Raw genomic sequence first — 27,563 nt, 5'->3', positions numbered from 1 at the left:
GCCTTGCCCGGTCACATGATGGACCATAGCCCGGTATAACCCTGGCCAGTTGAATCAAATCCCCTCATTCATTGTTTGACCATTTGTATCACCTTTGTCTTTGTGTGGCGTACTGTAATGCTGACAGAGTGCACTGCTCTGTGTGTGAGTCTATTGAAGAATCACATCCTAGCCATGTAGCCAGCAGTCAGAGACCTCTCTCCCAGAGCAGAGGAATGAGTCGAGGTCTGGGGACGTTTCCCAATACAACACACATGTAACAACATTTAACTACGACAACACACGCTTACAAATCCTTTCTCCGGGAATAATGATGAAATAGATTCGATGACTCAGGTCTCCAGTGTATTTTCACCATATGTCAGACAAATCCGCTAACGTGCTCCTGTGTTCAGTTCAGTCGTCTGCCTGAGAAACGTGTTCACGTGGCGCCACCTAGAAGGCTGCTCTCTGTATGCTTTCGACACAGCACTGATTTTGAGGGGAACTATCCCTTTAAGTACAGTACAGTGATACTCTATGACAGATGTCACTAGATGGTGCCAAAGAGCTAAAATCTCACCAATCGAGATGAGAGAGTGCGTGGCGCGAACAGAATCAACAGTACACATAGAAAAGACTGTCACTGCTGAGTATTCTTAGATCTGAGGTCAGGGGGAAAGGAGCAGAGGAAAGGAAGAGATTGATCTGTGAAGGGAAAGCGACCGCCTGCTCTCCCATTAAAACAAAAAAGAAGGGTCAACAGTCAGAAGCGACACACTTTGACAGCTACACAGAAGCACGGTAACCAAGGCAAAATATCCCTTCTAGAGGAGCCTGACGTGTCAGCGGGAGGCACAGGCTGGGAAGCCTTGCTTATAGGAGGTGCCTGGGAAAGAGATTCTCAGTGTTGATGGAACTAGAGGTCAGAGAGTGAGCACGAGAGAGCGAGAGAACAAGAGAGAGGAGAGAGAGAAGGCCAACCCAAACACTCAGAGAGGGGAAATGCATTTCGGGAGGAGACTCTCCCATCCTGTCCTCCTCTTCACATCTCGCCCCTCAGGTTTAGGTGACACCCCATCTGTCCCACTCACGTCAGACTCGTCCTAATCTTCCCATAACAAGGATCAGTTGAGACCTGTTTGTTGGAGTGTTGATGCAATTTATAGAGCTAAGAGGTGAACAACCCTGGCTTGGAGGCTTGGAGGCTTGGAGACAGAGGAGCCGGAAGGTGGATCCAGTCTGCCAGATAGATGCCCCGTAAGTCTTAGAGCGCAGCGGGATGGAGAGCTGCCTGGGCGTCTATCTGTTCCTCCTCTTCCTGCCTCTGATACACTGCTGTCAACAGGGGACGGATAATGTAGTCTGATATTGGTCACACTTACTGTATTCACTCTGCACACACACATGCACACGCACACACACCCGCGCATGTTGATGAAGCGTCGCACCCTGAAAAGCTCAGCTGGGAGCGCAGACTAAGCCACGTTAAGAAGAGAATAAAGACACTCTCATAACTCCAGGCTGAAGAAGAAGAACACAGCAGAACAGGGCTGAAAGCAGATGAACGTGACAGCCTCTGTGTCTCTGCAGCACCGAGGGGGATGCAATTAACTGTCCCAAACAGGCTCAGAGTGGATTAGAGGACTCAAAGCCCCCCGAAGACCCCATGAGGTTCTGGTAAGACCCCCAGAACACACAGTAGGACTATTAGTGAGTAAACTCCCTACACCCCATCAGTATTAGGGTCTTTACTGTCTAAACCCCTCTGCCGCTGAAACCACACTGAGTTAACCATACCACCCTCTCTCCTCGCCGCCTTCCCTCTACCCACGTACCCCTAGAAATTCAACTCCCACCCCTATGACCCCCTTACGAATCCTATAACCTTTGTTAATTTACTCCCCCTATTCTACCCTACAGTATTGCTTGCTGCAAAAGAGACTACCCCCTACCCAGAGGAGCACAGTAAACATATGTTCCTCCTGCCACCATCACCCAGCCGTCTGTCTGTCTGTCTGTCTGTCTGACGTCTCAGTCTGCCCTCCTGCTAATCTGGGCAGTTTGCAGACTATCTGTACCCTCCCCTGGCCATCACAAACACCCCCATCCCTTCCTCCCCCCTCCTCCTCCTCCTCTCCGTATCGCCTGGCCCAGCCTTGGTCACACACACAGGGCGTCTCGGGTTACAGACGCAGGGATGAGCTGAGATTTTCCGGCTCCTTGAGCATTGTCTCACAAAACTAGACGCAGGGGAAAAATCTATGGCATAGGAGAGAGGAAGGGAGGGGGAGAGAGGAGAGGAGGAGATGAGGAAGAGAGAGAGAGAGAGAGAGAAAAACAGCAGTGGGTGCAGAGGTGTGGTCGATGTCCTCTGTCTACAATGAGGACGGAGCCCAACTGCTGAAGTGAGAAGACTGAACAATTGATTGACCTCACACTGACTCAGACATGTCTTCCCTCTCTCTACTTCTCCCAACTCTCCTCCCTCCCTCCCCATCCTCCCTTACCCAGTCTCTCTCTCTCTCGCTCTCTCGTTAGGACAGTAAGGCAGAAAAGCAGGTGATTCCATTTTCTCACAGGATTTACCTGAAAACACCCATATCTAACCAAAATAATCAAACCTCAAAGCCAGAGCTGGAGCTTCCAAACGCTCTCTACAGTAGAGACAGTGACAGTTGGAAATCCCCTCAGGAAAAAGCCATCAAACTGAAACGACAGAGGATGAAAAGAGAGAGAGAGTCAGCACTCTTCTACTTTCCTTTCCTCTGAAAGAGTAAACATTCCCTCTCATCCGTGACGGAAAACTACGGGTATTAAGAGCTGTTGGGCCAACAGTCACCAAAGAAACATACACGCACACCTTTCGGTTACTGGCCCAACGCTCTGAGCCACTAGGTTACCTGCCACACAAACACACACACTACTTCAGGTTAATGATACTGATGAATTACAGTTTGAGGTCTTCATTAACGTGTGAAACTTCTGTGTATCTGCTGCTATCTGCAGATGGGCATAGTGTGTGTGAGCTCTTAGGAATGCTAACTGTTGTGTGTCTGTATCTGTGTGTGTGCAACACTTTCAGGAATGCTGACCGGTTCCTCCGTAAACTGTGTGAACCACCTAAAAAGAATGATCTGTGCCAGTATGAACACAAGAGACGAGGTCTGTCTGAGCAGGTCTCTACCCACTCAGACACAACCATTTAAAATCAGTTTCACAATTCCTGACATTTAATCCTCATAAAAATTACCTGTCTCAGGTCAGTTAGGATCACCACTTTATTTTAAGAATGTGAAATGTCAGAACAATAGTAGAGAGAATAATTTATTTCAGCTTTTATTTCTTTCACCACATTCCCAGTGGGTTAGAAGTTTACATACACTCAATTAGCATTTGGTAGCTTTGCCTTTAAATTGTTTAACTTGGGTCCAACGTTTCAGGTAGCCTTCCACAGCCTTCCCACAATAAGTTGGGTGAATTTTGACCCATTACCCCTGACAGGGCTCATGTAACTGAGTCAGGTTTGTAAGGCCTCCTTGCTCACACATGCTTTTTCAGTTCTGCACCACAAATTTTCTATAGGATCGAGGTTAGGGCTTTGTGATGGCCACTCCAATACCTTGACTTTGTTGTCCTTAAGTCATTTTGCCACAACTTTGGAAGTATGCTTGGCGTCATTGTCCATTTGGAAGACCCATTTGCGACCAAGCTATAACTTCCTGACTGATGTCTTGAGATGTTGCTTCAATATATATGTTTTACTGTGGATATAGATACCGTTGTACTCGTTTCCTCCAGCATCTTCACAAGGTCCTTTGCTGTTGTTCTGGGATTTGCACTTTTCGCATCAAAGTACGTTCATCTCTAGGAGACAGAACGCATCTCCTTCCTGAGCAGTATGACAGCTGCATGGTCCCATGGTGTTTATACTTGTGTACTATTGTTTGCACAGATTAACATGGTACCTTCAGGCATTTGGAAATTGCTCGCAAGGATGAACCAATTTTTTTTGTAGGTCTTGGCTGATTTCTTTTGATTTTACCATGATGTCAAGCAAAGAGGCACTGAGTTTGAAGGTTGGCCTTGAAATACATCCACAGGTACATCTCTAATTGACATCAATTAGCCTATCAGAAGCTTCTAAAGCCATGACATAATTTTCTGGAATTTCCCAAGCTGTTTAAAGGCACAGTCAACTTAGTGTATGTAAACTTCTGACCCACTGGAATTGTGATACAGTGAATTATAAGTGAAATAATCTGTCTGTAAACAATTGTTGTTAAAATTACTTGTGTCATGCACAAAGTAGATGTCCTAACCGACATGCCAAAACTATAGTTTGTTAACAAGAAATGTGTGGAATGTTTGAAAAACAAGTTTTAATGTCTCCAACCAAAGTGTATGTAAACTTCCGACTTCAACTGTATATGGATATCCTGCTACCAGTCACTTTTTATGTATAAACCCACCTCAACACTCCAGTAACCCTGCACATTGAATAAGGTACTGGTACTAATCGGTATAAACCTGGATTCTTGTGTTCTTTAACTCTCATTAGTTCTTGTGTCGTTTTTATTCTTACTTTTCATTTTTATTCTATTTCCCGTTATTCTTATCACCGCATTGTTGGGAACGAGCTAAGAATTTTAAAAAAGGTAAGAATTTCACTGTCTTGTAATTACTACACCTGTTGTATCCCGTGTGCGTGGCGAATAAACTTTGTAACTCCACACAGTCATTCTCCCCGAGGCTCTGGGCTCTAAACTCCCCCAGCCAGCATAAGGAATCTCCTCCTTGTCAAACAAGCCCTCTGTCTAAAGAGTCACTTCCCTTACAGAGCCACACCGCACTGTGGCATTACTGTACTGAACCTCACTTCCCCTACAAGCACTGCTGGGAAATTCTTTCACATTTTTTCCAAACTTAAACTGGACTTTCCCCAGCACAACTCGTATAACCTCTCTCGCTCTCTCTACTTGTCTTCCTTGCCCTCTATCCCTCTCGTTCCTTTTGGGTCCTGCAGAAGCCCTTCCCCTATAGGGACAGAACACTATGGGGCGGTGTGGTGCTTCCCTGAGCCGTGCTGTGGTCAGAGCTGGAGAATCCCCCTACAGTACCTGGAACTCAGGGGGGCTTTTACGAAAGAGGGGAAACACTGATCTCTCTGTGTGTGTGTGTGTGTGTGTGTGTGTGACAGTCGCCAGGACCTTTTATGCTGACACCCCTCTCTCTCTCTCTCTCTCTCTCTCTCTCTCCCCTACTCTGTTCTGTATATCTCCCCCCCCCCCCCCCTCCTTTTCTCTCAGATTCACCTCCGTCAGCAGACTTTTCTGGTGCCAGAGACTGTAACCTTGAGACCAGCTATGTCCCTCTGTGGTAGCACTACTACAGTCCTCCACACCTCTCTTCCATCACGGACACTTCCCTGTTCCCGTCTCTCTCTCTCTCTCTCATACATCCATCTGTGCCCACCAGCCGTCACCCAGCCTGGATAAAGCCTGAATAAACAGCTCGTGCTCTGACCCGCCTACACCAGCCAAAGTCAACAAACCCTTAAGCTTAACCAAAATGGTCTGCTATCCCCCTCTGAAGCTCCGGTGTGTGTGTGTGTTTGGTCCCTGCTGGATACAGTAACACCAATTTGAATCTCCCTACCACTCCTTCCTTCCTCAGTTCTTACAGGCTACAGCTCCCACAGGAGGCCAAACCAAAACACAGAACTGTCCCCGTCTCCCAGGCAACAGAGGAGAGAAGGCCAGGACATTATCTAACAGAACACACATGTCGAACGCATCTGTGTGCTTGTCTACAGCTGACATCACACACAGCAGAGAGACCCCCTGAAAACGCAGCTAGCCAAATCACACACAGGGGGCAGATTTTGAGAGAACTAGAGATAGCCAATGAAAGGGAGATGTTGTGAGAGATGGATGAAAGGTGTGTGAAATTGCATTTGTCACATGTGAGGAACACAACGTGCTTACGAGACCATGCAAAACACTTTTTAATACTAAGAATTCAATAGTAACACAATAGGATTTAAATATACCAGATCAATGTTTTTCAGACAGAATTCATGGTATGAAATGGCGCGTGCACACACACACACACACACACACACACACACACACACACACACACACACACACACACACACACACACACACACACCAGATATAACCAGCGTGTCAGGGCAGAGGAACGCAGCAGTCCAATGAGAAAAACACACTAAAACACACAGCGACTGGAGGCCAGGAGGTTTTCCTGAGAAAAAAAACTTCTGGCCCCTGGGGCCCTTAGACAGGAGGACACCAGAGACAACAGAAGCAGCAAGTCAACAGTTCTATTTGTAAAGCAGAGTGGGGGACAGCAGGGGAGGTGGGGCCGGAAGATGACGGGATTCCATCCGCCATCTTGGTCAGTTAGTTAGGTCAACACAGAAGCCCTGGTACACAGAATCATGTCAATGACAGCTAGAGGAGAAGAGAAGTCAGCCAATAATAAAGACTCATTTCAGATAATTCCATGTTTTGATGCAATGATCTATGATTAAGTAGAAAAGGAACTGTGGAATCTGAAGGAGCTCTTTAGGCTATTTAAACTGCTCTTAAACTGAGCTATTTAAACTTCTCCACTAGCCCTGATTGATATAGGAGTCTCTAGAGGCTGTGGCATCACACAGGTGTAGTGATGAGTTCTGGTCAGGACCTTATCAGCCCTACACAGACAGGTCTAGAAGAAAACACCCTTTCATTTTTACTTGTTAGTCATTTCGCAGACGTTCTTATCCAGAGAGACTTACAGGAGCAATTAGGGTTAAGTGCCTTCCTCAAGGCCACGTCGACAGATTTTTCACCAAGTCAGCTCGGGGATTCGAACCAGCGACCTTTCGGTAACTGGCCCAAAGCTCTTCAACCGCGTGGCTATCCTGCCACCGTTGAAGTAAAATGGTCCACACACTCACAAATGCATGGGCGCACACACACAAACACGTCAGTCTCTTTTCTTCTTTCCCTATGTAAATCTATCGATCTGGCTCTCCTTATTACGTTATTTCTCCTACCATTGTGCCATCTATATTTATCAGTCGACACAACTGCGTCAGTCGTCCCCCTTTCTCTGGGAACAAACACACGCTAGGGTCGATGCTAAAAACTCCATTCCCGGGCCCCTACAACAGCCAGCTCAAATATCATATTCCCCCAACAGACCACAGGCGGGCGTCTATAATCTGGTTTTATGGTATCGTCCCATCAGTTTACAGATCAGGTTTAATATAACACATTTATCAGGGGCTGACATTCAGAGACGTAGAATATGCATGACCTGGATGGCCTGTGATAGAACACTGCCAGTGGAGGGGAGTCGGTTCACTGAACAGTGTGTGGATAATCCCTATGCCCTGTTTGGGGGAAGAGTTCCAGAAGCTCCACTGTGTTGATGACTCTCTTTCTGTATCCCTCTATCTATTCATCCCCACACATTTACGCAACACAATAGAGGGAGAGAGAGAGAGAGAGAGAGAGAGAGAGATCAGAGAGATAGACAGGGGGAGAGAGAGAGAGAGAGAGATTCAGAGTACCAGCATACAAAATGGTCATTGCAGAGCTGTCCCCTGTGACACACAATGTAACAATACACCCACCGCCTCCCTCTTTTCTCCCCTGTATCCTTTTCTTCCTCTGCTCTTACCGCTTGTCCAGTCTCCTCATCCTCCGTCATCCCCTGTAAATCCTATCATCTTCCACATCTCGTCATCTTCTCCCCACTCTTTCTGACACTCCTATCCATCCCCCATCTTCTCTTACTCTTTCCCTCCATCCCTCCCTCCCTCCATACCTGAGGAAGAGTTGATGAGTGATCCATTGGAGCTGGTTCTGCGGAGCATCCGAAGTCCGTCACTCCAGGAGCGAGACTTGGGCAGGCGCCGTAACAGCCGGCCCAAACGCCTGGACACCTGACCGAAACACGCACTGCCCATATCGCCATCCTCACCCCCCAACTCCCCCTCTCCTTCACCACCCACCTCAGCCCTCACACGCAGAGACAAGGATTGAGAAGCTCTTACCTGGCTCACACCCTCACCGCTCTCCCCCGCCTCCCCCGCTCGCTCCCCCTCCTCTACCCGCCGCCCCGTAACCAACGGCGCTACCTGTGCCTGTCTGGGAGCATGGCACCACCCTGCGGGCGCTGTCCTGTACCCAAGCCCAACAGCGCTCCCTGGCGTGTGCCCTCTGCCCCTCTCCTGCCCGCGGCTGAGGGGCTCCCTGTCGGTCCGAGGGCTGCCAGCTCGCCAGCCTCCCCAGTGCCCGCCATCCCAGCGCCACCACTCGCCCAGCTGTGCCACGCTCCGAACCAGCACCCCGTCCACCTCTCGCTTTGCCACCCCGTACACACACACACACACACACCTAACACACACTTACACAGCTCTTACCTCACACATACACACACTCATGATCAACACCCCTTCCTCCTGTACCACTCCGCTAGTTCGCGCACACACACCTCTACCCTTCAAAGTCCTCAAACCTCAGCTTGCCTATACTTCCTCCTCCTCCTCTGCCAACCGCTTCCTTACTGCCCACACGTAACACTACCCTCACGCTTCTCCTGTCCCCTCCACTGGAATATCTCTCTCTCATTCACTTGTTTTGTAGCTGACGGACTCCGGGGTTCTCTCGTTCTCTCTCTCTCTCTCAGTGCCTCTGCTGCAGCACCCACACACTCTGCAGCAGCAAACAGCTTAAAGAGACAGAGCCCAAATGAATGTCCCTCTCTCTCTTTCTCTCTCTGTGTGTGTGTGTGTGTGTGTGTGTGTGTGTGTGTGTGTGTGTGTGTGTGTGTGTGTGTGTGTGTGTGTGTGTGTCATAGCCTGATGAACTGAAATGATTCACCACAAAACATCACAGAGATGGTGGGAAATCGTATTATTGTAAATTACATGCATCGCACCGGCTGTGTGTGTGTGTGTGTGTGTGTGTGTGTGTGTGTGTGTGTGTGTGTGTGTGTGTGTGTTTTTGTGACGTGTGTGTCTGCGTGCGTATCTTGGTGTATATGATACACACTCTAATGGCTATTAATATGCGCTGGAGAAAAGAGAGAGGGCTGCCCTACTTCTGAGCCTGAGGAGTTTGGAGACACAGGATGTTCCAGCCCTCATCAATCACACACTTCTTTACACTGCATGTAAATGTCACCATTAATGAACATTAAAAAGAAACACACAGACAGACACACACACACCTATATGACATAATAATCTATATTATACACTACTATGGAGATGCACATCCCCCTTTTGGACTCACTTGTGTACTAAACCGGTAATACCATGAATCCCGGGGTGAGAAAAGGATGGTGTGACGATATGCAAATCTGGATACCGTCCAACCCTAATAAACGGCCTCATTGCCAAAATCCCGCAGTATCCCTTTAAGCACTGGTCTCTGCTGTAGCTGGAACGCCTGCTGTGTGCCCTCTCCTCCTCCCTTTAACATCCTTTAAGACAAGGCGGTTCACACACACCTCTGAGCAGTCCCAGGACCTGTCAAGGGCACCCTAAATTTAGCCTGAGTAAAACTCCCCACAGATCTGTCACACATACAGGAGAACTGCACCAGCCTAAACACACACACACACACACACACACACGTTAGTAACAGATATAGGAGGCTCTTACGTGAAAACAATATCACTTGTTGATATGCATCCCCGGGCAGCCATAACAGTTTAACCACTTCCTTATGTTTTATATTTAACCCTAACCCTAACCCTAGCTCCATGTCCACCCTGGCTCAACCCTAACCCTAGCTCCATGTCCACCCAGGCTCAACCCTAACCCTAACCCTAGGTTCCATGTCCACCCTGGCTCAACCCTAACCCTAACCCTAACTCCATGTCCACCCTGGCTCAACCCTAACCCTAACCCTAGCTCCATGTCCACCCTGGCTCAACCCTAACCCTAACCCTAGCTCCATGTCCACCCTGGCTCAACCCTAACCCTAACCCTAGCTCCATGTCCACCCTGGCTCAACCCTAACCCTAACCCTAACTCCATGTCCACCCTGGCTCAACCCTAATCCTAACCCGAGCTCCATGTCCACACCCTGGCCCAACCCCAACCCTAACACTAGCCATAACCCTAACACTAGCTCCATGTCCACACCCTAACACTGGCCATAACCCTAACACTAGCCATTACCCTAACACTAGCCATAACCCTAACACTAGCTCCATGTCCACCCTGGCTCAACCCTAACCACTAGCCATAACCCTAACCCTAGCTCCATGTCCACACCCTGGCCCAACCCTAACCCTAACACTAGCCATAACCCTAACCCTAGCTCCATGTCCACACCCTGGCTCAACCCTAACCCTAACACTGGCCATAACCCTAACACTAGCTCCATGTCCACACCCTGGCTCAACCCTAACCCTAGCCATAACCCTAACACTAGCCATAACCCTAACACTAGCCATAACCCTAACACTAGCCATAACCCTAACACTGGCCATAACCCTAACCCTAGCTCCATGTCCACACCCTGGCTCAACCCTAACCCTAACACTAGCCATAACCCTAACACTAGCTCCATGTCCACACCCTGGCTCAACCCTAACACTAGCCATAACCCTAACACTAGCTCCATGTCCACACCCTGGCCCAACCCTAACACTAGCCATAACCATAACCCTAACACTAGCCATAACCCGAACACTAGCCATAACCCTAACACTAGCCATAACCCTAACACTAGCCATAACCCTAACACTAGCCATAACCCTAACACTAGCCATAACACTAACACTAGCTCCATGTCCACACCCTGGCTCAACCCTAACACTAGCCATAACCCTAACACTAGCTCCATGTCTACCCTGGCTCAACCCTAACCCTAACACTGGCCATAACCCTAACCCTAGCTCCATGTCCACACCCTGGCTCAACCCTAACACTAGCCATAACCCTAACCCTAGCTCCATGTCCACACCCTGGCTCAACCCTAACACTAGCCATAACCCTAACACTAGCTCCATGTCTACCCTGGCTCAACCCTAACCCTAACACTGGCCATAACCCTAACACTAGCTCCATGTCTACCCTGGCTCAACCCTAACCCTAACACTGGCCATAACCCTAACCCTAGCTCCATGTCCACACCCTGGCTCAACCCTAACACTAGCCATAACCCTAACCCTAGCTCCATGTCCACACCCTGGCTCAACCCTAACACTAGCCATAACCCTAACACTAGCTCCATGTCCACCCTGGCTCAACCCTAACCATGCATGCCATACACTCATCATTTTATGGGGCTCCCGAGTGGTGCAGCGGTCTAAAGCACTGCATCTCAGTGCTAGAGGCGTCACTACAGACCCTGGTTCGATCCTGGGCTGTATCACAACCGGCCGTGATCGGGAGTCCCATAGGGTGGCGCACAATTGGCACACTGTCGTCTGGGTTTGGCCGGGGTAGGCCGTCATTGTAAAATAAGAATCTGTTCTTAACTGACTGGCCTAGTTAAATAATGGCTAAATAAAACTTTTTTTTTTTTTAAATCATGAAGGGGTGAATTGAAAGCTCAGAGGCAGCAACTTCTCTATGACGGACACATACAACCAACCTTCACACACTTTAAAAATGTCTTCCTGCCTGGCTGGCCCAATGTTAAACTCTCTGCTCAGATGAGATTAGCGTGGTCAGGAGGGGTTATGTTAGACATTCGTAGCTATGCTGGTGGCAGTGGTATATTAGTACAGGAAGCTAAGAGATATTAACACACTCTACTTCCTCTGCTGGAGTCCATGGAGCTTTGAGAAAGAAACACCCAGTCATACTACTATGGCTGCTGCTGAGGACAAGGCCGGCACTGTGTAGGAGATGGGGGAGGGCATAGGGTTTAGGGTAGGGAGCATAGGAAAGGGACACGGTATATGAAGGGTAGGGGAGGACAGAGGTTATATTGTAGGGAGGGCATAGGAAGGGAATAGGTAGAGTATAGAAGGTGATTTATCTCCATAAGCTAGGTACCAACGGAGAGAGCTTTGTAAGGCCTAATGCAACAGTGACACACATCGCTACAGGCCAAAATAAACAGGCTCACTGCACGAGAAGGGCGGTTGATCTCCTATTTTCTCTGCTTTCAGTGTTCGTTCTGTATTTAACTAATTCATGGTTGTTTCTGCTCAAATGTCCCCTGCTTGTCAACCTGCATGCTGTGTTCAGTGGCAGTGTCACTCCACATCTTTTCCTGTGGGAGCAGTGACCAGAGGCCGACCCCACACCTGCCTGCCTGCCTCCCTGGAGAGATAGAGAACAGGAGAGCGAGAGATAGAGAACAGGAGAGAGAGAGATAGAGAACAGGAGAGAGAGAGATAGAGAACAGGAGCGAGAGAGAGAGAGAGAGAGAGAGAGAGAGAGAGAGAGAGAGAGAGAACAGGAGAGAAAGCAGAGAGAGAGAGAACAGGAGAGAAAGCAGAGAGAAGATAGAAGAAGAAGAATGCAAAAACCTAAGAAATAAATTGAGAAACCTATCCACAGAGACAAAGAAAACCTGAGCCTACACCTTCACTATGGTGAAACACTAAAACAGCATAGAAATACACTAAAGAAAAAGAAGGAACAGCACGTCAGAAACCAGCTCAATGTAATTGAAGATTCCGTAGAATCTAACCACTTCTGGGAAAATTTGAACTTATTTAACAAACAACAACATGGAGAGACATTAATCCAAATCCACTTCTCCAATCTTTTTGGCCCTATAACAAAGAACAAACAGCAAAAACATATGCATGATCAATTACAAATCTTAGAATCAGCTTTTAAAGACTACCGGATCCCACTGGATTATCCAATTACATTGGTTAAACTACAGAACAAACTACAAACCCCTCCAACCCAAAAAGGCCTGTGGTTTTGATGGTAATCCTAAATTAAATTATAAAATATCCAGACAGCAAATTGGTTACACTTAAACTCTTTAACATCATCCTTTCCCAATATTTGGAACCATGGACTAATGACCCCAATTCACAAAAAAAGGAGACAAATTCGACCCCAATAACTACAGTGGGATATGACTCAACAGCATCCTTGGGAAAATCCCCGGCATTACCATAAACAACTTCTACACCTCAGTGAAAATAAATGTTCTGAGGCAAATAACAAAATTGTCTTTTTACCAAATGACCGTACGACAGACCACGTATTCACCCTGTACAACCTAACTGACAAATTGACAACCTATTTGACAAGCAAAACAAAAGCAAAGTCTTCTCATGCTTGGTTGATTTAAAAAAATACTTTTGACTCAGTTTTGCACAAGGGTCCACTATAGAAATTGGTGGAAAACGGTATCAATAAATCCCAAATAGTTACATAATTAATAGCAAAAACTTCACTTCATTTTAACGGACCTAGAAAGTTAGAACCAAGCCCCCCTTCTTGTCCACTGTACATAGCACCCTCCTGACGTCCACACCCTATATTACATGGTCCAGTGTGAGCGGAGCCCGCACCAGCCACAGCAGCACAGCTCTGGGGTCAGCGCAGCTCTGGGGTCAGCGCAGCTCTGGGGTCAGCGCAGCTCTGGGGTCAGTGCAGCTCTGGGGTCAGCGCAGCTCTGGGGTCAGCGCAGCTCTGGGGTCAGCACAGCTCTGGGGTCAGTACACCCCGCCCCCTGCATCTCATATTTCCTGATCTTCCCCACTGCCCTTTTTTGCCGGCCCCAACAGGTAATTTAGTAGGCAGCACCTTCACCTGTTGGCTATGTTACACCAAGGCCCTCCAATGTACAGGTCATGTCTTAAGTGTAAAACTAAGAATGATTCAATAATCCATGCTTTCTGGGGAATTCTATAAAGTCCAAAAGTTATGGGCGGAGCTAGAAAGTTGGCTGTCAGAAGTATTACAATGTAAAATTACTTTTAATTCGTCTGTCCAAATATTTCAAGACATGACAAATTGGAAGTGTAGCGAAATACCCGATGGGATGGACTAGTCTCTTCTCATCCCTCATCTTGAATAAAACGTATATAAAACATTTGGAAATCAATCAATCAATCCGCCATCATTAACACAATAGAAAAATTGAATGATTTAAATATTGAAACAGCATGGGCGACCGAGATAAACACATTGGTACAATCTAAGGCAAACAATAATGCAGGCCCTAGGGATGGAGATGTGAGCATGCAGGCCTGGGCAGAGGAGATGTCGTCGTTGTTTGTGCGTCTGTAAGTTGTTGTTCGTATGTGTATGTTTGTATTTGACGTTATTAATAAATAAACAAAGCCATCTCAGGGACTTTGAAAGAGGGGTCTCAAAGGAGCATTGGGGGTTTAAAGTGTGTGTGTGTGTGTGTGTGTCGTCTTTACTGTTAAGGCAAGGCTGCAAGTTCTCCCAACAAAATATAATCTAGCACTCTGGTACCCTGCAAACCATGACCCATTTTGTATTCTACATGAGTGAAACGTCATGGATTATGAATGGCTGCTGTTCATACAAGGATTTGTACATTGTTGGACATTACCACCTAATCGACCTGACAGCAAACGAGGTGAGACGAGTAGTCTCACCAACAGCACACGTGAAGAAACATTCTTGTGTAAGGGGAAGCTGGTTTGATGTGGTTGATGATGTGTTTTCCTGTGGGCCAAACACGCCAGATATTCTTGTTGTGGGTGGAGGCCAGGGGGAGGTGCTCCTTTTGGAAGTGGGCTGCTCATTGGACGGCTACATGGAGAAGGCCTTTACCAACAAGCTGCTTAAAATGCCAACCACTCGTGGCACGCTTGGACAGCCTCGGGTGTAGGCGCAAGCTGGTGGCGCTGATATTTGGCAGTCTCGGTAACGTACACAGATTTGCAGATTGCGGGCCTGACAAAAACTAGGGCAAATCAGTTGGCTAGGTACGGCTCTGTTTCAGCTGTCGTGGGCAGCCTAGCCGTTTTGAGAAGGAGGTGCCTTTGAAATGTTTGGATAATATTTTTGGTAAATTTGATTGGTGGATTCAAATAAAGCATTTCAAATGTGTGTGTGTGTGTGTGTGTCTCAGTCATCAGATCTCAACCCAGTTGAACACTGATGGGAGATTCTGGAGCGGCGCCTGAGGCAGTGTTTTCCACCATCAACAAAACACCAAATGATGGAATTTCTCATGAAATAATGGTGTCGCATCCCTCCAATAGAGTTCCAGACACTGTAAAATCTATACCAAGGTGCAATGAAGCTGTTCTGGCGGCTCGTGGTGGTCCAACGCCCTATTAACACACTTTATGTTGGTGTTTCCTTTATTTTGGAAGTTACAGTGACTTCAGGAAAGTATTCACTCCCATGGACTTTTAAACATTTTGTTTTTGTTACAACCTGAATTTAAAATGGATTAAACAGATTTTTTTAGAACCCCCCCCCCCCCCCACACACACACACACACACTACCCCAAAATGTAAAAATTCATTAATGTTTTAGATATTTTTTACAAATTAATTAAAGATGAAAAGCAGACATGTTTTGAGTCAATAAGTACTTAACCCCTTTCCTATGGCAAGCCTACATAAGTTCAGGAGTAAAACGTTGATTAACAAGTCACGTAGTACGTTGAATGGACTGCAATAATAGTGTTTAACATGATTTTTGTATGACTACCTCATCTTTGTACCCCATACATACCCCGTACTTCAAACACAGAACCAACCACAAAGACCAGGGAGGTTTTCCAAAGCCTCGCAAAGAAGGCCACCTATAGTATTGGTAGATGGGTAAAAAAAAAAGATACAGGGGTCCTTTTCTAACTCAGTTTCCAGAAAAGAAGGAAACCATATATGGATTTCACCATGAGACAAATGGTGATTTTAAAACAGTTAGAGAGTTTAATGGCTGTGATATGATCAAAGTGAGGATGGATCAACAACATTGTAGTTACTCCACAATGCTAACCTAAAAAACAGAGTGAAAAGGAACTCAGAATACAAATATTCCAAACCATGCACCCCGTTTGCAACAAGGCATTAAATCAATACTGCAAAAAAAATGTGGCAAAGCAATTAACACTTTGTATTCAGGACAAAAAGTTATGTTAGGGGCAAATCCAATACCACACATTACATTACTGAGTACCACTCTGCATATTTTCAAGCATAATGGTGGCTGCATCATGTTATGGGTATGCTTGTATTCGTTATGGACTGGAGAGTTTTTCAGGATTAAAAAAAATATGTAATGGAACTAAGCACAGGCAAAATCCTAGAGGAAAAAACCTGCTTCAGTCTGCTTCCACCAGACACTGGGAGATGAATTCACTTTTCAGCAGGACAATAACCTAAACCACAAGGCCAAATCTACACTGGAGTTGCTTATCAAGAAGACAGCGAATGTTCTTGAGTGGTCGAGGTACTCTTTTTATCAAATCTATATTTAATAGCTTTATTTTTACTATTTTCTACATTGTAGAATAATAGTGAAGACATCCAAACTATGAAAAAACAAATATGGAATCATGTAGTAACCAAAAAGGTGTTACACAAATCAAAATATATGAGATTTTTAAAAGTAGCCACCCTTTGCCTTGATGACCGCTTTGCACACTCTTGGCACTCTCAACCAGCTTCATGAGGTAGTCATCTGGAATGCATTTCAATTAACAGGTGTGCCTTGTTAAACGTTTATTTGTGCAATTGATTTCCTTCTTAATGCATTCACGCAAAATCAGTTGTGTTGTGACAGCGTAGGGGTGGTATACAGAAGATGGCGCTATTTGGTAAAATACCAAGTCCATATTATGACAAGAACAGCTCAAATAAGCAAAGAGAAACGACAGTCCATCATTACTTTAAGACAAGAACGTCAGTCAATGTGGAAAATGTTGAGAACTTTGAATGTTTCTTCAAGTGCAGTCACAAAAAACATCAAGTGCTATGATGAAACTGACTCTAATGAGGACCGCCACTGGAAAGGAAGACCTAGAGTTCTCTCTGTAGCAGAGGATAAGTTCATTATAGTTAACTGCACCTCAGATTGCAGCCCAAATAAATCTTTGGCGTTCAAGCAAATGTCCAGAGGAGACTGTATGAATCAGGCCTTCATGGTCGAATTGCGGCAAAGAAACCACTACTAAAGGACACCAATAAGAAGAAGAGACTTGCTTGGGCCAAGAAATACGAGCAATGGACATCAGACCGGTGGAAATATGTCCTTTGGTCTGATGAGTCCAAATTATAGATTTTTGGTTCAAACCGCCATGTCTTTGTGAGAGGGATGATCTCCGCATGTGTGGTTCCCACTGTGAAGCATGGAGGAGGTGTGATGGTATGGGGGTGCTTTGCTGGTGACACTGTCTGTGATTTATTAAGAATTCAAGGCACACTTAACCAGCATAGCTACCACAGCGATACGCCATCCCATCTGGTTTGCTCTTAGTGGGACTATCATTTGTTTTTCAACAGGACAATAACCCAAAACACGTCCAGGCTGTGTAAGGGCTATTTTACTGGGAAGGAGAGTGATGGAGTGCTGCATCAGATGACCTGGCCTCCACTATCACCCATCCTTAACCCAATTGAGATGGTTAGGGATGAGTTGGACCGCAGAGTGAAGGAAAAGCAGCCAACAAGTGCTCAGCACATGTGGAAACTCAAGACTGTTGGAAAAACATTCCTCATGAAGCTGGTTGAGAAAATACAAGTGTGCAAAGCTGTCTTCAAGGCAAAGAGTGGCTACTTTGAAGAATCCAAAATATAAACTATATGTTGATTTGTTTAAGACTTTTTTGGTTAATACATGAGTCCATATGTTTATTTCATAGTTTTGATGTCTTCGCTACTATTCTACAATGTAGAAAATAGTCAAATTACAGAAAAACCCTGGAATGAAGGAGTAGGTGTGTCCAAACTTTTGACTGGTACTGTATGCGTAGTTCTACGACAGCCACCTCAGAAACATTCAATTAAAAGTTAATCTGACGTCTGACTGCTCTCCCAGTCTTAAATCGCCCAGCAGGAGCTGCCTCATCTGGGATTAACAACCCACTGCAGTCACTATAACATAACAGAGAGAGGGAGCAAAGAGATATACAGACAGAGAGAAAACGGGGTAGAGGAAGACTAGAGGAAGTGGAGAGAGAAAATGGAGGTGGAGATGAAAAGAGATGGAAATAGGAAGAGGAAAAGGGGGAAGAGTGAAAGGAAAGCCAGTGAGGATAGAGGGGGAGAGGAGTGATCCTAAACTAGCCAGATTAGTGTCTGAGAGACAGACATAAGGAGATGTTTAACGTCTGTCATAGGTCTTATAAGTCTCTGTCTGTCACCAGCCTTTTAGACTGGATGTCTGCTCTAAGTATTATAGTTGTCTGTCTGTCTGCCATGGATAACAGAAATAATCTTCTTCGCCACTTCCTGTTGAACTCGGAACGAGGGAGAGCTCAGTTTGTTGTTTTGGGAAGTTTTGAAAATTCTATTGAAAAAGATTGGTTACTAGCTAGCTACCCTTGTTGTTGTTTGCAATCTTCCTTGTGATCTGCCCTGTCTGGGACCTCGAGGAGTAACAGTGTAACCTACGTAACAGTGTAACCTACGTAGAATCTCCACATGAGACCTGGACGGAGTCTGAGGACAAAGTGAGCCAAATGACTGAGAAACTGAAGATGGATCACAGGAAGATTGAGGTGGAGCGCACACACAGGACTGGAAAACCCACCACCGGCCCAGGTGACAGGCCCAGGCCCATAGTAGTCAAGTATAAGGTTCACAAAATCAATAACTTGCTAACATCAGATAACGTTCATATATTAGCCCTTTCCGAGACTCACATAATTTATTTGATGATACAGCAGTACAGTGCCTTGCAAAAGTATTCATCCCCTTTGGCATTTTTCCTATTTTGTTGTATTATAAGCTGTAATTTAAATGGATTTTTATTTGGATTTCATGTATTGGACATACACAAAATAGTCCAAATTGGTGAAGTGAAATGAGAAAAATAACTTGTTTCAAAACATTCCGCAAAAATAAACTAAAATGGAAAAGATTTTCGTACATATGTATTCACCCCCTTTTCTATGAAGCCCCAAAATAAGATCTGGTGCAACCAATTACCTTCAGAAGTCACATAATTAGTTAGATTACACACTGGTGGACTTTAAGTGTCACATGATCTCAGTATATATATATATACACCTGTTCTGAAAGGCCCCAGAGTCTGCAACACCACTAAGCAAGGGGCACCACCAAGCAAGCCGCACCATGAAGATCAAGGAGGATGAAACTAAAATTGAGATTTTTGGCTATCAAGGAATATGCCATGTCTGGCACAAACCCAACACCTCTCATCACCCCCAAGAACATTGGCTGGGACTGGGAAACTGGTCAGAATTGAAGGAATGGTGGATGGTGCTAAATACAGGGATATTCTAGAGGGAAACCTGTTGCAGACTTCCAGAGATTTGAGACTGGGACGGAGGTTCACCTTCCAGCAGGACAATGACATACTGCTATGCATACTGCTAAAGCAACACTTGAGTGGTTTAAGGGGAAACATGTAAATGTCTTGGAATGGCCTAGTCAAAGCACAGACCTCAATCCAATTGAGAATCTGTCGTATGACTTAAAGATTGCTGTACACCAGCGGAACCCATCCAACTTGAAGGAGCTGGAGCAGTTTTACCTTGAATAATGGGCAAAAATACCAGTGGCTAGATGTGTCAAGCTTATAGAGACATACCCCAAGAGACATGCAAGTATAATTGCTGCAAAATGTGGCCCTACAAAGTATTGACTTGGGGGGGTGAATAGTTATGCATGCTCAAATTCTTTAAAAAAAAAACTTATTTCTTGTTTGTTTCACAATTAAAAAAAACATATTTTGCATCTTAAAAGTAAGTAAGCATGTTGTGTAAATCAAATGATACAACCCCCCCAAAAAAATATATATTTTAATTCCAGGTTGTAAGGCAACAAAATAGGAAAAATGCCATGGGGTCTGAATACTTTCGCAAGCCACTGTAGCTATACAAGGATATAACATCTATAGAAGAGACAGGAAGGCTTATGTGGCTGTGTATATATATATATATATATATATATATATATATATATATATATATATATATATATATATATATATATATATATAAATAAACCATTTGATGTTGCCAATTATTTTCACGATTACTTCATTGGCAAAGTGGGCAAACTTAGGTAGGACATGCCAACAACGAACAGTGAGCCATAGTGCTCATGTATGGAAAAAAATGAATAATCAAAGAAAAACATTGCAAGTTTGAATTTTATATTTTTGTAAAGTTAGTGTGTGAGACGTGGAAAAATGATTGTTCTCGATCAATAATTTTGTAAAACACTTTCTACAAATCAAAAGTAATCCGACGATGGGTAGTTTGTGAGCGCCAACCAAAGATAACTAAAGACAAGATGAGTTTGGTCTGTTTGCATGTTGAAGGGGTCTGTCATCCACAATCATTCACTACTAGAAAGATGAGTGAACCATTCCTTCATTTCATTTTGTTATAACATCTTTAGTCTAACAGACATTTACGTGACACCCAGAATACATTGTATTATGTCAACAAACATGGCGCCACACATAGCTGGCAAATAGCTTAGCATTAGCTCATCATAATCAGTACAACCTTCAAAAAAGTATTTGACACACATCATAGGTGTCCATTGCAATCTATTCAATAATCGGAATGCATGATTTGCCACCAGTACTTGAAAACATGTGAATAAAACAGTAAACACATTATGCAGAAAATAAGGAACGTACAAATAATTATTTTTGACAAAGTAAGGAAAACAACAATGAAGGCAATGCGAGCGCCAACCAAAAAATGTGCCAGGGGGAAAAGGTTTGTGCAAGACTGTGCAAATGTCTGCATACTTGATCTGCGGAAACACTGGGAAGTGCTTGGACTCCCATCAAAGAGAGACGTTTGTCCAGCTCAGTAAAGCCTCAAACAAATTGGCAACAGTAAAATGGGCTCCTTCTCTGTGAATTAATGAGGAGGTGGAACACACCACAATTCAAACTGTTAGAAAATACAACTTGTTGGAAAATAATGAACAGTTGTGTTGCGTAACAATCACATTTTGGAACAGTGAGTGCATTCTGACATCACCTGCTTAAAACAACTCACACTGGGGCGACCGTTAGAAATATTTGGAACACTAGTGAAAAGGTTAAATGGAAGCTTCTCTAATTTCAAACATGTAAAGTGTGGTGTACTGCAGGGCAGCTCTCGAGGCCCTCATATTTTTTCTATTTTTATCAATGACTTGCCCCTGACATTAATCAAAGCGTGTGTGTCCATGTATGCTGATTATTCAACCATTTACGCATCAGCAACCACAGCTAATGAAGTCACTAAAACCCTTGACAAAAGGTTGCAGTCTGTTTTGGAATGGGTGGCTAGTAATAAACTGGTCCTGAACATCACTAAAACTAAGAGCATTGTATTTGGTACAAATCATTCCCTAATTCAAGACCTCAGCTGAATCTAGTCATGAATGGTGTGGCTTTTGAACAAGTTCAGGAGAATAAATTACTTGGCGTTACCTTATACCATAAGTCTGTTGGAACACAGAACTATGGATGAGAATTGTGCTGCAGGCCATATGATTCCCAGGAAGTGCTCTTCCAAGAGGAGTAAACAGAGGGTTATTTCTATCGGCTATAAATTTAACAATACCAACAAAGACGGAACACTTGAGATAAATTACAGAGTGAGAAAAGAGAGAACTATAGTTGTTTATCGGTATGAAAGTCTCGGCAACAGTTCCCTGAGCTGTGTGTGTGTGTGTTTTAAAACTACACTGACCTAAAGACCCAGCCATAATCTTTTTTTAGCTTGAGGGGCCAAGTTCATTACCACTACAAATACCCCCAAACACGCCATTCAACCCTTGTTCCCTAGCCAAGAACTCCTCCCTCTCCATTGTTCCTGTCCATTGATAATGCATTTTGTGTGGCTTCAGTTAAAGACCAAGGATGGTTAAAGTAAGAAACTGCACACACACACACACACACACACACACACACACACACACACACACACACACACACACACACACACACACACACACACCTCTATGAGATTATAACCTGCATGTTATGGAGATTATAAACAACTGCACTATATGGATCTAGAATAAAGCACTGTCAACAACTCCACACATAACACTCAGAGTTGCTAGAGTGTTGATCAGTAGCTATAGCGTGTCTCTGGTCTCGCTCCAGTGAGCTCCTGCTGATAGCACATTAAATCAGAGAGCACTGCAGTACTGGGCTCCTTCTCTCTCTCCCCTTCTCATTCCTCTATCCCTCATCCACTCTTTTACTCTCCCTCCTGCCTCTCTCTATTCTTTTCTCCCCCTCTCCTCCCTCCCTCCCTCCCATTTTGTCCTCGACTCTAACAATCCTTTCTCGCCCTCGCCCTGTTCCCTCTCTCTCTCCCCTTTATTTCCTTTCTCCTCATCAACACTTCTCCTCTTTTCTTCCTCTAGCTCTTTTCACTCTGCTCCGCTCTTCCCTCTTTCCAGTCTTCATTCCATCCAATTCATCTTCTCGCTCGCTCGCTCGCGCTACCGCCCCCCTCCCCCCCCCTCCCTTCCCTCATTTATAGCGAAGTCCTCTGCAGTCACAGCTTCCCATGACAGAGTGCTGCTGAGACACTGCCAGCTCAGCACGCACACACACCACAGAAAGTGCCAGATCAAACACGCTACCTTGGTCTAACCCTCTGCAGCCCAGAGCAGTGCAGGTGTGTGTTATATCATTCTAATCGATGACCTGCTCTCTCCTCTATGCACCGGGTAGGACAACCCAACTATGTCATCGGAGCATGCTGACATAGCACATACATAGGGCCTACTTAGGGCCTTCATAGGACAGAGAACGAGTGGAGGAGGTCATGGAAGAGTCAGTGGCGAATTGTTGTTGCACTGTGGATCTAGAGCAGAAAGTAGTGTGTGAGGTTGTGTGTGTGAGAGAACAATTGTGAAAGAGTAGCCTACAGTAAGACTAAATGTAGGGCAGATGACACCTGAGCCATGTCTGTTTCCCCTCTTGTTAAAACACACACACACACTATGAAGGCATGGGACCCAGGTGGTGAGGGTAGGTAACAACATCTCCACCCTGCTGATCCTTAACACTGGGGCCCCACAAAAGTGCGTTATGAGCCCTCTCCTGTACTCCCTGTTCACCCACGACTGCGTGGCCATGCCCGCCTCCAACTCAATCATCAAGTTTGCAGACGACACTACAGTGGTAGGCTTGATTAACAACAACGACGAGACGGCCTACAGGGAGGAGGTGAGGGCCCTCGGAGTGTGGTGTCAGGAAAATAACCTCACACTCAACGTCAACAAAACAAAGGAGATGATCATGGACTTCAGGAAACAGCAGAGGGAGCACCCCCCTATCCACATTGACGGGACAGTAGTGGAGAGGGTAGTAAGTTAAGTTCCTTGGCGTACACATCACGGACAAACTGAATTGGTCCACCCACACAGACAGAGTGGTGAAGAAGGCGCAGCAGTGCCTCTTCAACCTCAGGAGGCTGAAGAAATTCGGCTTGTTACCAAAAGCACTCAAACTTTTACAGATGCACAATCTAGAGCATCCTGTCGGGCTGTATCACCGTCTGGTACGGCAACTGCTCCGCCCACAACCGTAAGGCTCTCCAGAGGGTAGTGAGGTCTGCACAACGTATCACCGGGGCAAACTACCTGCCCTCCAAGACACCTACACCACCCGATGTCACAGGAAGGCCATAAAGATCATCAAGGGCAACAACCAGCCACTGCCTGTTCACCCCGCTATCATCCAGAAGGCGAGGTCAGTACAGGTGCCACAAAGCAGGGACCGAGAGACTGAAAAACAGCTTCTATCTCAAGGCCTATCTTTGTCCGCTCCCATCATGTCGCTCTCTCTCTCTATATATCTCTCTCGCTTTAATGGGCTTTATTGGCATGGGGAAAATATGTTGACGTTGCCAAACCAAGCGAAATAGATAATAAACAATCCAAAAGCTGTGCTTGCAACTCTGGCTGTGACACAGAGGCGAGGGAGGCTGGAGGAGGAGAGGGGGACAGGGAGATGAGGCCGGGAGGACAAGATAATGAGGTTTCCATAGGAGGCTGCTGGCTGCAGCTCTGAATGCTTGGCAGAGTCACACTAACACGCTCTCTCTCTCAGAAGTGTACATATGTAGATGCTCTACAGACTCTCAATAACATTTCAACTATTTACTATCCCTGTCCCTAGCCCTTATCCTAAACTTAACCCTTTTCCTAATCCGAACCTTAAAGCAAGCAGTTGTTTATCATCATGTAGCCTAGTTTGTTGATAGTATGACCATCTGTAGATGCTCTACAGATGGGCTATCCAGACTATCCAAATAAAGTGTGACCAATTGCTATTCTAGTCCTGGCCTGACAATGCCCTTCACATTAATCCGGTCACAACAAGAGCCAGCAGCCTCCACCTTGGAATGAGGTCGATATCCAAGCCTCAACACCAAATCATGACGTCACAGCACACCGTCAAAGCAATTATGCTATACGTAACAGAAAAGCAAATCAACCACAAACCATCTCTATCATCTTATAATATATAAATGTAAACATTATTTTAAAACAATTTAAATATAATACATAGAAATGTTGTGGGACAATAGTAGATGAAGAATCAATCTTTTTTAGATTGAGTATTTATTGGGTCATTATGTCAGTATACTATGTATGTTTGTAATAGTGTGTTATATGTGAAAATGTGTTTGTATTATAAATAGTATTTACATTTTTAAGGACTCTTGGAAGATTAGTCAAAATGGGGACTAAAAGAGATCCAAATCAAATCATAATCAAATCATCTGGTAGTAAAGCAACAGATGGCAAATCTTCCTCTGGCAGAAGTGGGAATTTATTTGTATTCTACTGTCATAGCCTAGAGGCTAGCCTACCCTACTTACTTTTACACTTGAGCGCCTGCTGAACACTGATCTGCTGGTTACAGACGTCGCACCAGTCCCGAGTCACGGTTCTGGTCCCAAACGTGTGGCCCTCTCCTGTCTCCAACCGCACGCGCGCGTTCTCCTGCTCGCCAAATATTGACCAGACCTCCCTTCGGTGGGATTCTGTGCGCGCGAGTTTAACGACCCCGGTCCTTCCCTGTGTCAACCGCTCCAGCGGTGGTCCCCCGATGTCCCCTTTGGTCACCAGCCTGGTGGTCTGACCATTGGGGCTGTGGGATGCGCGCCTTCTGACCGGACGGTCCCGACGTGAGTGTGCTCCCATGTGTCCGTTTGTTGGCGCGCTTGATCTGTCACACTTGACGTCTGTCATCTGTGTGTTAGCTGACGTGCTTGACATAACATTTGTAAGGATCTTCAGGGAACTCCTTCGATCACGGGTTGAGTCATTCCCGCTGCCGCTCCGTCCGCTTTGACCAGTGTCCTTCTCCCTCGCCGCTGTAGTGTCTCCACAGTCAGGGCTGCTGCTGTCGCTCTCTCTGTCTGAACTACGTGGCACCAGCACCCGCTGAGCCTCACGCCTCACCCCGGGATCCCCCCCTCCTACCCCGGCTGCGGCTCCTTGTTGTCCTGGGGTCAGGGACGGGTTTAGTGGGGATGCTGTGACTGCTGATACCGCCGAAACCGAACAGCACTCCCGCGTCATCGAGCTCTTCCCGAGGTTGATCTCCACGGATGATTTCCACGGTAACGTTATTTTATTCCTCCCGGCGGCCTTTAGTTTATGAAAGACTAGCTGGTGGTCGGGAGCCGAGCGATGTTGTCCTGGTCCTACCACACTCACTGAAGCCATGGCTCGGTGTATGTGAGTGCGTGTGTGCTGTGAATGTAAACTCTAAATTGAAGCACCAGCCAAGGCACGCATGCAGCTAGTGTGACGCCTACACTACGATGAATCTATAAACGTTTAAATGCCACCGGCTAGAGAGGCACGAGCATTTTTAAAGCGGCCGCGCGCCTAATCCGGGGATTAATCGGTGATTTCTGATTTGGTGTGAGGCTAACCAGGGATTAAACTACTACTACTAACCTATTTCTAGGCCTACTGTTACAGAACTGCATGACAATGTAGCCGAAATGAGTTCGTATTTGAGTGTTTTATATTTTAAATACTTTTGTCTGTGTATTTGAACCTTTTTTTTTGTTTAAATACAGCCCAAAACAATTACTTTTATTCGAGTATTTGAATTGTTATGTGTAAAAAACGAATAGTAAAATAGTATTTTCTAAATCAAATACTTATTTCCAATAATTTACAGAATAAAAATGTCTGACTGACATGATCTTCTGAGCTTTTTCTGTTGGAATTTACCTACATTGAATTTATAAACACGGGGCTTCCCAGGCAGCGTCAGTGAGTGACATCATGTTACACTGTCATATTGAAGAGCCTGTGGGAGGTTGGTTCTAGCAATATTATAATGCAGTCTTTAGGTACAATACAGAATAATGCAAACAGAAACAGAGGATAGCAAAATGTCTTTTAAATTACGGCGAGGAAAATTATGAAAATCTCCATGTCACAATACATCATCCGTGTTCTGAGAAACCACGATGCAGTGAGCTTGTCCCCACTTTCACTTTCGCATTCTGACAAGAGTATTTAGTTCATATTGTGATGAGTTCAGTGGTTTCTTGTTTCATCTGGGAAACTTCTCCCATTGTCAATTTACTCTTTGAATCGGTCATCCTCAAACACGTTGGCACTGAGTGAATTTAGGAGGTTGTACATATTCAGTACTTGCACAATGAAGTAACCGTGATGTCCTGATTATGAAAGTGTGTGTTGCGATGTGTTTTTGTAGTTATTGACCTGGTCTGATTCGAGAGGGAGGCAGCGGTTGATTGTGAATTTCCCTGGATTCTCCCCATTGCTGAAATGAAACATGTTTCACACAAGACAGAAGAAAACATAGCAATTAGATAAATTGTCCACAGACTATGCACTGTCCGTGTTCTCTCTATACACATGACTTTCGGAAAGTATTCAGACCCCTTGACATTTTGATACATTACAGCCTTATTCTAAAATGGAAAAAATATATATAATCTACACACAATAACCCATAATGACAAAGTGAAAAACAGGTTTTTAGAAATGTTGACAGTGGATGTCGGAGCAAAGACCAAACCATAAGGTCAAAAGAATTGTCTGTAGAGCGCATAGACAGGATTGTGTCAAGGCACAGATCTGGGGAAGGGTAACACAAATGTCTGCAGCAATGAAGGTCCCCAAGAACACAGTGGCCTCCACCATTCTTAAATGGAACCACCAAGACTTCCTAGAGCTGGCTGCCTGGCCAAACTGAGCAATCGGGGGAGAAGGGCCTTGGTCAGGGAGGTGACCAAGAACACAATGGTCACTCTGACAGAGCTCCAGAGTTCCTCTTTGGAGCACTCCACCAAATCAGACCTTTATGGTAGTGGCCAGATGGAAGCCATTCCTCAGTAAAAAGGCACAAGACAGCCAACTTGGAGTCTCCCAAAAGGCACCTAAAGACTCTCAGACCATGAGAAACAAGATTCTCTGATCA

The 27,563-nt window shown here is 45.3% G+C and overlaps 1 protein-coding gene across 3 annotated transcripts in view; it reads right to left on the bottom strand.

Annotated features, from left to right (window-relative positions):
* LOC110527847 (ras association domain-containing protein 5) overlaps window positions 1-25,924 on the bottom strand; it is a 52,858-nt gene extending 26,934 nt beyond the window's left edge. For 2 of the 3 annotated variants that reach the window (XM_021609400.2, XM_021609401.2), the window contains exon 1: window positions 24,970-25,924. In XM_021609400.2, the coding sequence (XP_021465075.2) occupies window positions 24,970-25,822 (853 nt within the window). In that variant the 5' untranslated portion in view covers window positions 25,823-25,924. Of the gene's footprint in view, window positions 1-7,821; window positions 8,034-24,969 lie in introns of those variants that run through there. The other variant, XM_021609402.2, reaches the window with a different exon arrangement.
* Between the last annotated feature and the right edge of the window lie 1,639 nt (window positions 25,925-27,563).

This window comes from Oncorhynchus mykiss, chromosome 7 (assembly GCF_013265735.2).
Source record: "Oncorhynchus mykiss isolate Arlee chromosome 7, USDA_OmykA_1.1, whole genome shotgun sequence".
In the NCBI taxonomy this organism is placed as follows: Eukaryota; Metazoa; Chordata; class Actinopteri; order Salmoniformes; family Salmonidae; genus Oncorhynchus; species Oncorhynchus mykiss.
The sequence above is the reverse complement of the archived record's forward strand: the minus strand, read 5'-3'. Positions and strand labels throughout refer to the sequence as shown.